This window comes from Macaca fascicularis, chromosome 2, assembly GCF_037993035.2.
Source record: "Macaca fascicularis isolate 582-1 chromosome 2, T2T-MFA8v1.1".
NCBI lineage: Eukaryota > Metazoa > Chordata > Mammalia > Primates > Cercopithecidae > Macaca > Macaca fascicularis.
This window is the reverse complement of record NC_088376.1, coordinates 121,198,496-121,215,553: the sequence shown is the minus strand read 5'-3', so window position 1 is coordinate 121,215,553 and position 17,058 is coordinate 121,198,496. Positions and strand designations below refer to the sequence as shown.

Genomic DNA, 17,058 nt, shown 5'->3' with positions numbered 1-17,058 from the left:
TATAAGCTCTGAGTGTTGACTAAAGGTTAGCCTGGGTTTGCCAGCATTTAAAGGTATGGCAATGGAAGGTCACCTTTCAACAAACATATTGGGCATTTTCTTAAGTGCCAGGTACACATAAAGGTGGGTAAGACACAGTCCCTGCTCTCAAGATGCTAACAGGGCCAGGCACCAAGAATGACAGCTCCAACTGCAGTGGAAATGCTGAAGAGGAACTAAGTTACAGAAAAAATAACACACTGTTCCTCGGGGAAGTGTCTGGCAGCATATCTAGGCAAAGGTCCTAAGAATTTATATACCAGGGTTGCCACACTGACAAAGGGCTTCCTAAAGAAAGGAAACATGGCTGAACCCAGAAGGATGGGTTCTGTTAGCTAAGGGATACTTGCAACCTCTCCCCAGTGACCAGTCTCTCTCTGATTTCTGGCGCCCCTTTACACAGGATCCATACATCAGGAAATGCAGAACAGCATGAACTAAAAGCACATTGGCAAATATGAGCCAAGTGCGTAGGAGTAACAGGGAGGGTGGCCAGAGCAGTTTGTTCAGGGAGTAGTGGAAGAGAAGACTGGAGTCAATCTGTGGAAGGCACTGAATGACAGACCCTTGGTTTAGCCAAAGGCAAAGGTGTAGCCAAAAGGCAAGTATTCAGCTCAGGATTCTGCCCAAGCTGGGGGAGGAAATAGGGCCTGGAAGGCAATGGGGAAGTCCCCAACCAACGTTAACATGCCATCAATTAGTAAAGATGATCTGGTTGTCGCTGGCAGCTGCATAGACCTAGGAGGTGGTGGACTGGCCAGCATTCCAAAATTTCTCCATTTTTTGCCATGGGTGAGCCAAAAAGGGCCACACTGAACAACTCACAACCTTGCTGTGAAAGCCCAGATTTTCTCCATTCAAAAAAAGATGCGCTATGAGAGAAACAAAACACATGAAGGGTGGTCCTGTGCTTAGTCTACTTATTTAAAAAGAAGTAAATCTGTCTCATTTTAGAGATGGGGATTCATGTTTTGAAATCTGCTTGAGCAGCAGCACTGAGCTGCCCAAGGGCTGTTCTTAAAAACTGAAAGGCCGTTCGGGCACGGTGGCTCACACCTGTAATCCCAGTACTTTGGGAGGCCGAGGAGGGTGGATCACTTGAGGCTAGGAGTTCGAGACCAGCCTGGCCAATTATGGTGAAACCCTGTCTCCACTAAAAATACAAACCTTAGCCGGGCATGGTGGTGGGCACCTGTGGTCCCAGCTACTCAGGAGGCTGAGGCTGCAGTGAGCTGAGATTGCGTCACTGCACTCCAGCCTGGGCAACAGAGCAAGACTCCATCTCAAAAAAAAAGAAAAGAAAGGCCTGTGACAGTCAATAGTTGTGTCTTAGAAACTGAAGGAAGAAGGAGAGAGGAAAAAAAGAAAGAAACCAAAGAAACTGTGATGCTCAAATATTCATGGAGAATTCCTGAGAGGTTTACACATGCATGACGAAAAAAACCTAGATCCTTAAATGTGTTTCTCTAATGCTGACCTGAAATGCTCTTGAATGAATGCTGAGTAACTATCTATTCATAAAAGGCAGAAATTTGCTGCTTTTCATGGGAGCCGCCATCAGAGTTGGGTTCTCAACACTTCAAAAGCATATAATAATAGTTATCATGTATCTGGCACCGTGCTAAGCATTTTTCATGCCTGACCTCATCTAATCTTTGCAATAACCCTGTACAACAGTCTCTGTTCCTTAGAAGAGCTTCTTAGAAGAGCTTCTTGGATCTAAATGTTCTCCAAATAAAAATGAAGAGCTTCAATCTATGTCAAACTGAAGTTCAGTGAGGTCGAGCAACGTGCCCAGATCATGTAGCTTGTAAATCACAGAGAAGGGCTACAGCCCGGCTTTCTGATTGCAAAGCCCGTGCTCCTGACCTTGAGATGCTCTGTACTCACCCGTGGCCAGGCACTTGCTGGCATCACCCGTCTGTGTGGCTCGGATGCGATAAGGAGAAAGTGGGATGTCGTCACCCCCGTAGGTGACCCCAATCATATAGCGCCCAGTCTTGTCGGGGATGTAGGTGACAGCATATGTGCCATCTTTATTGTCATGGACAATGGCTCTTTTGGGTTTTCCTTCTTGGTCCTGTGGATCATAGAGAAACGCTATTTAGGATGTTGTCAAGATGTAGAAAACATTCATGGAAAACCTTGACATATTTTCCTATTAGTGCCTCTAGTGGAGAGACAGAATGGATGGCTTAATACAATCTAGTTTTGTTTTGTTTTTTTTGTAGGGAGAGTAGAGGGTCACAGATCCCTTTAACACCATGACAGACACAGCCAATTTTTAGTAACTTTGTTGTCAGGTGAACCAAGAGTGTTTTAGCTCGAAATCCTCTGAAATGTAGGGAGGGGAGGAGGCAGAGGCTTCTGCTCACACACCACCGCATCCAGTCTCCCTTTTCTCTTTATTAATAGGACTGTAACTCTTAGCTAGGTGCACTGCTCCCAGAAGATGGGACTCCACTTCCTAGCATCCTTGCCACTAGGTAATGTGACTTGTGGTCAACCCCCGACAAATCAGAAGGGAATGGAAGTCTAAGATAGATTTTTGGCAGGGCTGCTTAAGAGAGCCAACTGAGCTGGGAGGACCCCTTTTTCCCTTCTTTCTTCCTCCTTCTGGCCTGCCACGTGGACGTGATGGCCAGAGCACTGGCAGCCTTGTGGTCCAGGAGAAGACCTTAAGGATAAAAGTCACATGCTAGGTAGAGGAGCAGAGAGATGGAGCCGACCTCCTTGGTAAGGTACAGGGCACCCAGGTGGCTTAACCTGGGCTTCCTTAACAAGAGAGAATAATCTCATTTATTTCAGTCACTCTTATTTTAAGGTTTACTGCAGTATGCAGCATAACTTAGTCTTAACTGATCCAAAGAGTAATTTAAAACATTTAAAAATAAAAACATAGGGGATGGGCACAGTGTCTCATGACTCTAATCCCAGCACTTTGGGAGGCTGAGGCAGGCTGATTGCTTGAGCCCAGGAGAGTTCAAGACCAGACTGGGCAAGATGGTGAAACCCCATCTTTAAAAAAACAAAAATAAAAACATAGGAATAGATGTAGTTAAAAAAACATGAAAATTCACCAAAAAGTGGTTCTTGGAGCTACACCCTCAAATCTCTCAGGCGAGCTGCTTATGCTTCTGCACATTTACTGACTCTTTGGTGGGAAAATCTAACAAACAACTTGCACAGACATCGGTTATTGAAACCCTTGTTCTTAAATGTGGCCTGGAAATGAAGTCTTAGGATTAAGGTTTGGCTCGAAAAATAACTCCAAGTTACCGTTATCTGAACAGCAAGCAGGCCTTCCCCGGCATCTCGGGCATCGATTGCAAAGTCCACAGGTAGACTGGCAGGCACACCATAGGAACTAAGGCCGGGGCCACTGGCGGTCACTTTGCTGGCATCATATGTGGGAAGGACCTTGACCTTGAAGGGACTTGATAGACACACACACACACCCTAGTCAGTAAAGATACGTGTCAACCCAGCTGCATCTGACTTTTCTTACACATGAGTGGGATGGAAAAGGGGGTTTCTACAGTAGATAAGATAGTGAGTTAGTCAAGGTGCCTAAGTCCAGCAGAAATTTACAACTATGAGGTAGTAACCATTACATGACAGACTGGTTTTGCTCTGAGTGTGTTCCAAGGCAGCAGTCCCCAACCTTTTTGGCACTAGGGACTGGTTTCGTGGAAGACCAGGGGGCGTGGTGGGGGAATGCTTTTGGGATAAAACTGTTGCACCTCAGATCATCAGCCATTAGTTAGATTCTCATAAGAAGCGCACAATCCCTCTCATGTGCAGTTCACAATAGGGTTCACACTCCTACGAGAATCTAATGCAGCCGCTGATCTGACAGGAGATGGAGCTCAGGCGGTAATGACTGCTCACCCATCACTGTGTGGCCCAATTCCTAACATGCCATGCACCCGTACCAGTTCACGCTCCAAGGGTTGGGGACCTCTGTTCCAAGGGATACAAATAGTTTCGGGAGGAAGAGCTCACAAATTAGTTTGGGAAATACAGCGTTAAAACACATTTAGCCCAGTTTTGTTATGCTAAGATGATGGTCACCAAATGGAAAGAATACTGGAACTTCATTTTAATATTTATATCTCATCTTATTCTATATTCTGTATCTATAATTATTCTATATTTAGTATACTTCATATGGTACATGGTATATTAGTAAAACAATATACAAATGTCATTTATAAATTACACATTTTGACATAGATAGAGCTAATATGCTTATCTCTATATAAAATATGTGTTAGGGGATATGGGTGAAAGTTTTTCATCTTAAGGGGCATGATTTTTTAAAAAAAGAAAAGAAAACACTTAGAGATTGTTCCAAGAGGTGAAGAACTTATGTAACATTTTTTAAAAATTAATATCAGCAAGGAAGAAGGTTTCTACATAAAACCTTCTGGAAATGCTTTTATCAAGCAAACCCTGAAGTAAAGACCTTTGTCCTGTCCCAACACACCAAAAGGAAACCTCTAATAAACTAATAAATTCTTTATTTTTTCAATGATTCTCTACTACTACTACTACTACTACTAGTGCTTTTTTTAAAAGAGATGTCAGGGGAGGGTCTATGTTGCCCAGGCTGGCCTCAAACTTTTGGGCTGAAGTGATCCTCCCAGTTCAGTCTCCCAAGTAGCTGGGATTACAGGTGAATCCCACCACAACTGGTTAGAATTTCTAACTTCTTAATTTCAGCTTACCTTTAAACTAAAGATGTCTGAAAGGAATTGGGGGAGCGAGAGAGTGGGAGCCACAAATATCAAAGCTAGTGTGTGGTGACAAGTTGCAGGTTCTATGTAACACTTGCTGCCTCGATGGATGGGTAGATGGACTGATGGAGGAATGGATGGGTGGATGGACTGGTGGAGGGATGGATGGACTGATGGAGGAATGAATGGGTAGATGAATGGACTGATGGAGGAATGGATGAGTGGATGCATGGACTGATGGAGGAATGGGTGGGTGGATTGATGGAATGATGAAAGAATGGATGGATGGATGGATGGATGGATGGATGGATGGATGGATGGACGGATGGATGGATGGATGGACTGATGGAGGAATGGATGGGTGGATGGAGGGAATGATGGAGGAATGGATGGGTGGATGGACTGATGGGAGGAATGGGAGGAATGGATGGGTGGATGGATGGACTGGTGGAGGAATGGATGGGTGTATGGAATGATGGAGGAATGCAAGGGTGGACAGATAGATTGATGGAGGAATGGATGGGTGGATGGATGGAGCTTACCTGCGAGGAATCTCTTCATCAGCATATTTAACTGAGACCATATAAGGTCCCTCCTGAGATGGAGTGTAGGTTACTGTGTGTGTGCCATCCCCATTGTCCACCACGTTCACTGGCTCCACCAGGCCTGAGGACAGAGATGAGAGGTTTAAGGAGGAGCCTGGCTTCACCTTTACTTCACCCTTGGCTAAGTTTGAAATAGGATCACATCCATCCCCAAGAGCTATTGGTTTCCACTGATGAATAACCTAAAGGCAAGCAACCATAATCACAGGCCTGAAAAAATCATAGGAACCCCAATTCATGGTTGCAGAAATGACCCCAAGAGACACCTTTAGCTTTCTGTTGGCTAAAATACACTCAGTCTGCCCTAGAGTATAATTAAGGAGACTGCCTGTGCTTGCTGCTGGAGGGTGTACGTGGATGATGCATGTTGAAGACACGCTATAACCTTTCAAGCTGGTTAGGCATGCTTAGGATGTGGCAATTTTACTCTACAGCTGAGACACTGCCAAAGAGTCCAAAACTGTGAAAAGCAAAAACTAACCAATGGGCTGGCTAGTCAAGACTTGTGGCCACCTTTGAGTAAAGAACACTGTGGTACCAGCATGCTGGGGCATAGATGCAGGGCAGGTGATGGTGCCAATCTCATGGGGCAAGGGGACCCTCAAGATGAAGTCTGTGGAGATGTTGGAGATTACGCTAAAACATCATCAAGGCATGCACTGGGTTGCAGAGTCCAGATCCCAGTTTCCGACGTGAGAGTCAAGGATGGGCCAACTCCAGGGTAGGTTAATCAAAGCATGGCATGCTCATTAAGCAAAGCAGATGAGGCAGGTGTAAGCCAATTTTAAAGTGAGGCCAGCAAGAAGCATTTGGGTTACATAATTCAGCAGCCATGGGAAAATGCAAACCTGTCTCATTAAAGTCACCCTTCGGGTCACCTTTAAAGAACTCTGAAAGGGCTTTCAAGGGGCTGCGCCATGACTGGGAATCCGTGCCATCAGCTAAAATCAAAAGGCTGTTACTTGAGAGTCCTTCATAATGGAGGCAGATATCCAAGTAAAGCTTCTCTTTCTTTCTTTTTTTCTCTCTCTTTCATTCACACATACACAGGGACACATACATGCACACAAACGCATGCAGGTCCTGAAGCTCTGTAACTTCACAGAATCTGATCCCAGCCCCATGACCTCATTTGCCCCAAACCACTTCTGCCCTGAGCTTCAAAGGACATAACCTCCTGCTGAACTCCATGAAGGAGAAGGTTCCTCTTCAAAGAGGGAAATCCCCATTTGCCACTTCTGTGAATCCAAGAATATATCACTGGGGAGGAAAATCCAGATTATGTAAGAAATTAGGCACACTGTCCTCTATGCGGGAGAAAAGCAATTTTAAGTGCTGAAGGAGGAAACATGGTCACTTACCAAAAAAGGCAAGTTCCAATGCCCTTCAGGGCTTTGTCCCCATATGGCCCGCTAGCCTTACCAAACCCAAGTTCCAGGCTGCCAACAGGGCAGGCCAAATTGCCAACAAAGCCCATTCCCCAAGACACCCTCTGTCTCTGGGGAATTGAGACAATGACAAAGCCACATATCACGTGCATCATGTACCTGGCATTCCCACAGGTTCTGGTATGTACCACATGGACACCAAGGTATCTCAATGACTTATCACTTCCAAACCCCACCATCTGCCACATCCAGACCAACCCGCCCCCTCACAAATGCTGAAACACATAATGAAACAGTCGCCACCATATTACATACGAGAGCCCAAATACTGCTGCTTCATCTAAGAAACTGATAGCCGTATTATTAAATGGGGGGACAGATCACTGGAGAAATAACAAGCCTGCTTACTTGTAAGCAGGAATTTCTACTGTTTAAATAGAACATGAAACAATAAAGTAATTTTTTTAAATTTAATTTTAAGCTCATGAGCAAACTCAAAAGCAAAGCATCTGCTCTGGGTCACGGCTGCCCCTGCCTGGGGCAGATGAATGTCTGTAGGAAGGCAGGGTGCATACTTACCTCGTGGGCCCAGGACCCTCACTTCCAGCGGAGCCAGGCCAGCCTTGCTGCTGTCCACTGTGAAGGACTGCAGGACACGGGCTCGGACGCCTGAGCCCAGCCCAGGGCCGGCAATCTTGACCTTGCTGGGGTCCACAACATCCTTCACAGGAACCCTGAAGGGGCTGCCTGGAAGAGAGGTCATGGGATTCTGAGCACAAGCTGGGAACTGGAGACTACCTTGTGCACACCCAGAATGGCACTGCTGCTCCCCTGGGACCTCGGCCATGCAGGCCTCGGTCAGCCCCTCCTGCCTCACTGTGTGCACTGCTTATGCACCCACTCATTGTTGTCAACCATTCTCACAGAGCACCTACTACATGCAGATGTTGTGCCAGGTGCTGGATCCTGAGTGGTTAACAACCGCCACCCCCCACCCCAGGAACGCACAATGCAGGAGAAGGATGAGGCAAGCAAATCACTCTAACATCCTACATAACGTATTGGGGGTGTGGAAGGTGGAGCACTCAGTAGGCAATCAACCTGGTCTGCGTAAGACCAGAGAAAGCTTTCCAGTAACATCTCAGTTGCGGCACAAGAGGGAGCAGATGGAGAGATGCTTCAGAGAGGCCTCAACACATGCAGGAGCCCAGAGGTGAGGGAGGAGACAGGCTGCCGGAGAAACTGAAGGAGGAAGCCTAGTGGTGGAAGAACAGAATGGAGAGAGATGGGCAGGCCCTGCAGCCCACATCCAGCCCTGTCTCCCACAAATGGCTCCCATGTGTCCCCCAGACTCCTCTCCCTCCAATGCAGCTGGTACCTTCTGACCACACTCGACCTTCTCAGTCACCCAGCCACCTGGTGAAGCCTCACTGTCTTCCTGAGTGTAAGCTGAGTTCCTGCTGCATGGCTGACTCCACGGGGGACCCTGAGGGCCTCTGACTCCTTGTGGGTGTCCGTTTTAAAGATGAAGCACAGAGGAGTCGAGGAAAGGAGATAGCGATTTGCTAGAGAAGTGCTCAACAGAGAAACAACGGCTGGGCCATGGACACTCATGGACTTCTCTGTGGAGGGGGGACCTCCCCATCCAGGGTACCTGCAGCATGCCTCAGGCTACCACGCCCATCGTCAAGGGGCCACATGCACCTCTTGCCTTGCACGGGCGTCCTGGTGCTCCCCATGGTATCTGGCAAAGTTAATGACTGCCGTGAAAGCTGAGGGCTCTCTGCTTTGCATCTCAGAGAGTTTATACTTTGTAGAAGTAGAGATGGTAGATAGCCAAGACACACAAAGAACTGAGTCTCCGGCTTTCTAACAACAGATGGGTTTCAACAGCATCCAGGACTTTAGCTACATGAAATAAATGGCTGGCCCTGGCAAACAAGCACAGGCCTCCACACTGGGGTGAGAGGAACAAAAGGGGGCTTTACTTTAGAGAGTGACAGTTGAGGATTTCAACGTCAACAGCTGATGGCAAGGGACTACCTCTGAGACCAATCTTTAAGTCAGAGCCTCCACTAGAAGTTGTCTGAACTCAGCATGAGAGTAGCCAAGAATCAACAAACCCGGGTAAGATAAACTGTCCAAGATGGCAGACCCCAAGCATTATCCGCCACTCCCTTATTCCAGTGCCCAGACACATGTCACCATTCCCTTATGCCAGCCCTTCTTCCTCATGCACTCTGAACCCCAGTCAATCCAGTGGTCTAGGCAGCCACCACCAACCGACCACAGCTGGCCTACCACAGGAAATCAACACGCCATTATGGGTAAGACAGGACACATTGTTAAAAATAACTCCACTCCGGGTTTTTAACCAGGCCAGGAAAAACTGGGCTAATATTTAAGCACCCAGAAATTAGAAGCTGGCAGGTCGCCGACGGTTTCACGGCAGTACCCCCATGGGTTGCCTTAGCTAAGAAGCCTGACGCTAAGAAAACCAACCAACACTTCACTAAATGTTTCCACCTGGGAAAGTTCTGGGGTTCTGAAAAAGCTGGCATTTGGCTGTCTCTGGGAGGCAACAGAGAGCCTGAAACATAAAAAGGCACCATCCACACCTGATGGGAAAACCACAAATGAATGTTTTTTCTGTTGTTATGCTCAAAGATGGCCATTTACTTTAAGCTCACAGGTGGGCCACAGGGGACAAACTCTGACCCCTTTCTGTAAGGGGGATTCGGAAGCTGGTGGCATTCACCAGCCTTTCCCCATAGTCAAAAAGTTTCGTTGCCACAAAAACCAGGAGATGTTCATCTCCGCTGTTGCCTGCCAGGTCGGAGCCACCATATCACCCCTCCTGGGAGCAGCCTTCTACTCGTTCTCTGTGCCCAACTCTCTCCTAATGCAAGTGTTACAAAACTCCAAAAGGAGCCCGTAGCTCTGAATTCTGTCACTGAGCCCCATTCTCGTTCTTCATAGCAGTCATCACAAGTTTTAGTTGTATAAGCCCTAAACAGTAAGCTCCCTGAGGGCAGGAACTTTGTCTTGCCCAAAGCTGAAATCTCCTAGACTAGTGATTATGGGAATTTTTAAAATCTATATTGAATGAGCCACAAGCACAAGTTTGAGGAGAAACATGTTTTAAATGACTTGAGGCTTAAATGAATATCTAAGTAGAATCAATCTGAGTTGAATGTCAACATTTTCTGATCAGTGTGAGAGAAAGACAGTGAGTGTGAGTGTGTGTGCACATTTCCATGTGGTAATGGGGAAGCAGGGATGGAATCAGGAAAATGTGTGGTCAGTGGACACTCCAGCTGCCTGAGAGTCAACCCAGAACCCAGCAGTGGGCCTCTCAGCCTGCCCTTCTCCTCTCAGCGTGACCCAGAGAGAGAAGAACAAGCCTCCGCTGAGGCTTTTCCTGCTCCTGGGGTCCTGGGGTGGGGCTCTGCCCTCTTCACACCACACCTGAGACGAGGCATAAGTGGCCCAGAACAGCCCCAGTCCTTGGTCTTGTGTCCACACCACATACTCACCTGCCCTTTTAGAAATGGGGGTGGGGGAGGTAGTCTCAGAATTCACCACTATAGAATTCATCCATGTAACCACAAACAACTTGTACCCCAAAAGCTATTGAAATAAATAAATAAAATGTGTGGGGGTGACAATCATTTGAGTAGAGAACTAGAACCTATGGAGAGTCCTCCCCCCAAAACAAATGGGGGAGGGTCCTTCACTACTTAAGTCATATATTTGTTTATTGTTTGAATCTTTACAGCGGTGGTTCAGCCTGAAGTGATTTTGTCCCTCAAGACATCTGACAAGATATAGAGACATTTTTGGTTGCTACAAATAAGAATGGGGAAGGAGAAGTCTGCTATGGGCATCTAGCAGGTACAGGCCAGGGATGCTGACAAAAGTCTACATTGCACAGGACAGCCCCACACCACAAAGAATCATCTGGCCAAAAGTTGAGAAACCCTGTTTCACAGTGAGTGCCAAAGTTGAGAAACTAGAGCCAAAGTGCCAAAGTGCCAAAGTTGAGAAACATAGTGCCAAAGTTGAGAAACCCTGTTTCACAGTGAGTGTACACGACATCACTAAATACAAAAGAAATTATAAAGAAGAATTTGAATCTGCATATCTTGATCAGCTACTAGCATTGTCAGTGAAAAAAAGAAGCCAAGACACATGAATAAGGTATATAAGAGCCAAGCACAAAATAAGGTAGAGATTTTTTTTTTCCTTTTGCTGCTATTACAAATATCAGATTGTTTTTCCCACTCAGAGAGATAAGCAAAATCAAACCCATTTTCCTGCAAAATCAATTCTTCTTTGGGGTCCTCTCTGAGGAATAGCTTACCAGGGATGTGGGCTCCTCCATATGTGATATTAACATCATAATCCCCCGGAGCAAAAGGAATGTACTCAGCACTGCAGCTGCCATCCTTGTTGTCTCTGCAATTTATCTTCGACTCTGATGGTCCCTCAACAGTGATGCCAAGCCCACCAATTCCTGCCCCTCTGGAAAGGATGGAAAAGAAAGTGAAATATGCACCATTTATGCTGGTCTGCTTATTGCCAAAATTCATGCAAATTCCCTTTATAAACTATTCCATGTAGCCACCCCAATTCAATTACTACGATACACTCTCACAAAGGGAATTTCACATTAGTATAATATAAATAAAGACACTCTGACCCCTCCTTTTCAATGCTTATGTTTCATTGATTTTCCTTTTTCTTGAGGCAGAGTCTCACTCCATTGCCCAGGCCGGTGTGCAGTGGCGCGGTCTTGACTCACTGCAACCTATGTCTCTCTGGTTCAAGCAATTCGCATGCCTCAGCCTCCCAAGTAGTAGCTGGGAGTACAGGCATGTACTAGCAAGCCCAGGCTAGTCTCAAACTCCTGGCCTCAAGCAAATGTCCCATCTGGGCCTCCTGAAGTGCTGGGATTACAGGTGTGAGCCACCATGCCCAGCCTATTTTTCTTATCTAATTGCACTGGCTAGGACTGCAAGTACAACACAGGCATATGCCTTGCAACCAACTTTAATAAAAATACTTAACAAGGTTGGCTACAAATTTTTACATTATGAAGATACAGAGCTTGATTCAGTCCCAGTTTGCTAAATAGTTTCATGACCATTATCTAGTGCTTTGGTATGTTTTTTAGGTATGCTTGGTCTTTCTATGTAACATAAGTCTCTACAGAAGGAAATATACATTATAAAAATAAAAATGCATCTTATCAAAAGTTAGGAAACTATGACACATAGTAGAATCTAGCCATAAAAATGAGATTCAAGACACCAAATGTAGGGCCTTGCCTACCTGGTAACCACAGTGAAGACATTGGGCTTGTTGGTAAAGGCCTCTTTCAATCCAGGTCCTTGGGCTTGTACCCTAGATGGTTGGCAGCCTTCAGTGACAGCCACCTTGAAGGGACTGTTTGGGATAGGCACATCATCATATGTCACCTCCACTACATGGAGACCTGTTCAAAACAACAAACAGAAACACATATTTGCACATAAATCCCCGATTTGTGAAAAAATGATTCTCTACTTCAGAGTTTTATCTAGCATTCAAGTCTGCATGCTATACTACGTTATTTGGAAAAGGGGGTTAAAAACACAGTAATGTGGCTTGGGGCAGTGGCTCACACCTATAATCCCAGCACTTTGGGAGGCCGAAGTGGGTAGATCGCTTGAGTCCAGGAGTTCAAGGCCAGCCTGGGCAACATGGCGAGACCCCATCTCTACAAAAAATACAAAAATTAGCTGAGTGTGGTGGTGCACACCTGCAGTTCCTGCCACTCAGGGGACTGAGGCAGGAGGATCATTTGAGCCCAGGAGGTTGAGGCTGCAGTGAGCTGTGATTGCACCACTGCACTCCAGCCTGGGTGACAGAGTGAGATCCTATTTCAAAAAAAAACAAAAGAAAACAAACCCACAGTAATGTAGGTATGATCTGACTTTTAAATAATACAAACCATCTATCTGCAGTCACATAAGCCACTCCATCCCAACCAAGCAAATATTCAAGTCAGTTATCCTAAATAGACTACCTGCATTTGGGAAAACACCACCCAGCCATTAACCAAAAGAAAAAGCGAAACCCACGAAACAGAAGAAACATACATCTACAAGAAGATTAAAAATATCTATGCCACAATATTGCAGGCTTCCGATCTCCAGGTAGTGGAGATATATATGGCACTTTTATTTTTTTCTTTATGCTTTTCCATTTATTGAAATTTTTTATAATTCCTAATATTCAAGAAGAAAGAAATTCATACGCAAAGAAAAATGGCACAAATGAGCAACACCATGGCATTACCCCACAACCTGCTGAGGTGAGACTGAGGCTAAACCCAGCCCACCTATTACACAAGGCCAGCAAGCCAGGCACTGAGTGGGTAGGTGACTGCTGCGGAGGCTGACTTCCACTCTGTCACTCTGCATGTGGCCCTGCTAAGACAGGCCTAGCACATGGGGCAGGTGTCAGTACCAGCCACCAGGAGGAAATGACCAAGGACAACTCTGAACAAGGGTCCAGTCCGAGGACAGGGCGGCTCACCTTTCTCAAAGGGTGTGTATTCCACCTGGTAGGTCCCATCAGCATTGTCTGTGACAAAGCACTCGGTGGAGGCCCCTGAGGGGTTGGCAATGTGGGCCTTGATGTGGTCACCCCCAACCTGGGTCAGCGGCCGAGAGTCAACCGTAAAGTCGGTGGTGGCTTCCCGGAACACATCTGCAGAGCAAGCACACAGCTAACACTGCCACCAGTACCCCAGAACCAAGGCTCTTGGCACTTCAGGACACATGAAGTCTAATTTCAGTAACGGTGGAAAACTGGTTTTTCTACCTCTGAAATCAAGAATATTAACCCACTCCCTCCCAAAAGCAGTCCCTTCCAGAGTAGCCATGGCTAAGTGACAACATGACTGTTCACACTGAGGGCCCTAGGACAGGTTAAAGGTTGAAGACAAACCTGCCCTGTGGCATGCAGGTGTCAGCCAACACCACATTTTAAACTTTTTTCCAATTAAATGCCAACATGTTGCATGTTGAGTTTCCAGAGAAAAATCAAGATTTCGGGCTTTGCCAGGAAAACTAGAGGTTCTGCTGACAATGCTAGGTCCTGTTCCCCATGGAGAAACAGAAAACAGGGGTCAGCTAACACGGTCCCCAGAAATGCAATGTGCTCAACCTTCACCAGGGCCCCCCAACCACTCCCTGAGGCAGAGGGAACAGGCGAGCACCGCCTCATAGGTCACCTGGCTCCTGCAGGTGGCTGAGTTTGCAGCTCCAAGTTTCAGGTAATCCTTAAGTCCCAGCTTGCCTTTTTTTTTTTTTTTTTTAAATGAAACCCACCTTTCCCTTCTATCCCTGGTCCAAAGACTTTGATCCTGCTGGTGTCCACGGCAGGCTCCACCTTGACCCGGGCGGGGAAGTGTGGCACGAGTTCACCACCATACTTCATGGTCAGTGTGTACATGCCGGCCGTCAGGGGCACGTAGGTCACCGCGTAGGTGCCATCTTTGTTGTTCTGAATACTGACTTCGGCTTTTGCTCCCGAGTCTGAGACAGCTTCCAGGCCCAGGGCCCCTGGTCCCGCTTCTGAACAGTCGACGCTAAGGAGCCCAGCTTCACCCACCTTCCCATGCTCGAGACCTGGCCCCGATGCCACGACTTTAGAGGGGTCAAAGGGCATTTCAATGTCGGCTTTGAAGGGAGACCCAGGTATGTGGACTTCCTCAAAGAGGATGTTGACGAAGTACTCCCCGGGTTTTGTGGGAAGGTAAGAGACTGAGCAGGTCCCGTCACCATTGTCGGAGCACTCGATTTTGGCCTCGCATGGACCTTCCACCGTTAAGCCCAGACCTCCGGTACCAGCTCCTTTGGTATCGATGGTGAACTCAGCAGGCTTGCCCACAAGACCACCTTCGAGGCCGGGACCATGCGCCTTCACCTATTTGAGCAAAGAATAAAGTCAAACTGCACTGGGATCACTGCTCAGCCAGCACTGCTTTCAACACCCACGCATGTAATCAGCGTGGAAGTGCATCTTAGCCAGGCAGCCCTTCTCTTGGGGCTTCATGTGTCACACATGCACACATGAGTTAGATCCACAACAGCCAATGCAGTAAATGCCTCAGAACTTGATCACCAGCGAAAAGGCGCGAGAGGTGTGACCCCCTGGAGCAGCCCCTCTAAGACTCTCCTCTCTCCTACCACACCTGACCCTTCTAAATCAGAGGCCTGGACTTGGAGACCTAATGTCCATTCCAACAAACATACGCGAGATCCCAGCTTGAGGGCTCATGGAAGGGCTCTTGTGGAGCTGGCTGTGGCTTAGGCTGTTGCACTTTGCTCAACAAATTCTGTGTAATAAAAAAACTAAATTGTTTCTAAAAAAGAGTGAGGAATGAGGCTTTCACCTCTAATTCAACAAATAAGACACCTTCATAGGATTCATACCATTGAGACCACTGGAAATCTTCCAAAACCCCCTGAGTCAGGGTTACTACGAACAAATGACAATGAACTTTTTTTTTTTTTTTTTTTTGGAGGGGACGGAATCTCACTCTGTCGCTCAGGCTGGAGTGCAGTGGCACGATCTCAGCTCACTGCAACCTCCGCCTCCCAGGTTCAAGCGATTATCCCACCTCAGCCTCCTGAGTAGCTGGGATTACAGGTGTGCGCCACCATGCCCAGCTAATCTTTGTATTTTTAGTAGAGATGGGGTTTCACCATGTTGGCCAGGTTGGTCTCAAACTCTTGACCTCAAGTGATCCATCCACCTTGGCCTCCCAAAGTGCAGTGATTAAAGGCATGAGCCCCACCGTGCCCAGCCATGAATAATGTATTTTTTGTTGTTGTTTTTTGAGACGGAGTCTTGCTCTGTCGCCCAGGCTGGAGTGCAGTGGGGCGATCTCGGCTCACTGCAAGCTCCGCCTCCCAGGTTCATGCCATTCTCCTGCCTCAGCCTCCCGAGTAGCTGGGACTACAGGTGCCCACCACCACGCCTGGCTAATTTTTTGTATTTTTAGTGGAGACACGATTTCACTGCGTTAGCCAGGATGGTCTCGATCTCCTGACCTCGTGATCCGCCCGCCTCGGCCTCCCAAAGTGCTGGGATTACAGAGGCATGAGCCACCGCACCTGGCCAGAATAATGTATGTTTATATTACATGATTCAAGCTTCTATAGGGTGAGCTCCGTCTGTGAGCTGGGTGCTAGGCAGAGGCCTCACGTTTGCTAACTCACCTGCCCCTTACAGGCTGGCTTTGTAGTGAGGACTGTGATTATGCTAACAAGCGAAGAAAGAAGACTCTGGGACAGGGAGCCCCTCACCAAAGTCTTATAGTCAGAGAGCAAGAGGAGGAGCAGGGTTGTTACCCACCTACCCAAGGGACCTTTCACAGTGAATTGTGCTGACTTTCATCACAAAACGATTTTCAGAAGGTCTTTGCCAGGAAGAACCAGAGAAGGACTATGGTGTCATGTTTGACAACAATGAGGCAAGTTCTGGGACAAAAGCAAAGGCTGACCTTGGTGGGATCTGGTGGCAGTGAGGCCTCCACTGTGTAGGGGCTCCCGGGCACAGGGTGTCCATCGTAGGTCACGTCTACAGCATACAGCCCCTCCTCCCGAGGGATGAACTTGGCTGTGCTGCTCTCCCGGCCTGTCACAGGTGTCACTAGGCATGGCACAACCTTCCGAGAGGGGCTGAGGATTGTCACGTCCAGCTTCCCCTGGCCTCCTGCCCCCCTGGTATCAACGGTGAACTCCTGATCCTTCCCAACTTCCACCCCTGGAAAAGAAACACAAGCCAAGGTGAAGAGCTGACCGTTTTCAGCAGCAGGAACAATCCAGAGCACAGAAGCAATGGTTCTTTGGACACAGGGACTTATCTCAGCCTCTACCATAAGCAACAGCTGCTGCAGAGGACAAGCAGCAAAGCTGAGTAAGTATCATCTGCATCTCAGCCTCAGTAACAACCAGTGAAGGCATAATCATCCATTAGTGATGACAGCAATAATGGCTATCATTTACTAAATGCATTTTATATGTCAAGCACAAATAGGGTATTGTCTTAATTTTCACCACGATCCTATGGGGTATTTATTATTAACCAATGGCTTTCACAGATAGGGAAACTGATGCTCAGAGAGGTTAAGTAACGTGTCCAGGGTGACATATGCAGCAGCCTCCCAACTGGGACTTAAAGTGAAATTTACCTGACCCCACAATCTTTGCTGACCAGAAAGTTGTAATC

The 17,058-nt window shown here is 47.2% G+C and overlaps 1 protein-coding gene across 4 annotated transcripts in view; it reads right to left on the bottom strand.

The window, feature by feature from the left end:
- FLNB (filamin B) overlaps positions 1 to 17,058 on the bottom strand; it is a 167,146-nt gene that overhangs the window by 33,788 nt on the left and 116,300 nt on the right. For 3 of the 4 annotated variants that reach the window (XM_005547470.4, XM_005547471.4, XM_005547472.4), the window contains exons 20-28: positions 16,331 to 16,593; positions 14,151 to 14,748; positions 13,354 to 13,527; positions 12,106 to 12,268; positions 11,135 to 11,295; positions 7,351 to 7,518; positions 5,321 to 5,444; positions 3,319 to 3,475; positions 1,930 to 2,119 (exon numbers count right to left, since the gene is read on the bottom strand). In XM_005547470.4, the coding sequence (XP_005547527.3) occupies positions 1,930 to 2,119; positions 3,319 to 3,475; positions 5,321 to 5,444; positions 7,351 to 7,518; positions 11,135 to 11,295; positions 12,106 to 12,268; positions 13,354 to 13,527; positions 14,151 to 14,748; positions 16,331 to 16,593 (1,998 nt within the window). Of the gene's footprint in view, positions 1 to 1,929; positions 2,120 to 3,318; positions 3,476 to 5,320; positions 5,445 to 6,231; positions 6,325 to 7,350; positions 7,519 to 11,134; positions 11,296 to 12,105; positions 12,269 to 13,353; positions 13,528 to 14,150; positions 14,749 to 16,330; positions 16,594 to 17,058 lie in introns of all 4 variants that reach the window. The other variant, XM_005547469.4, reaches the window with a different exon arrangement.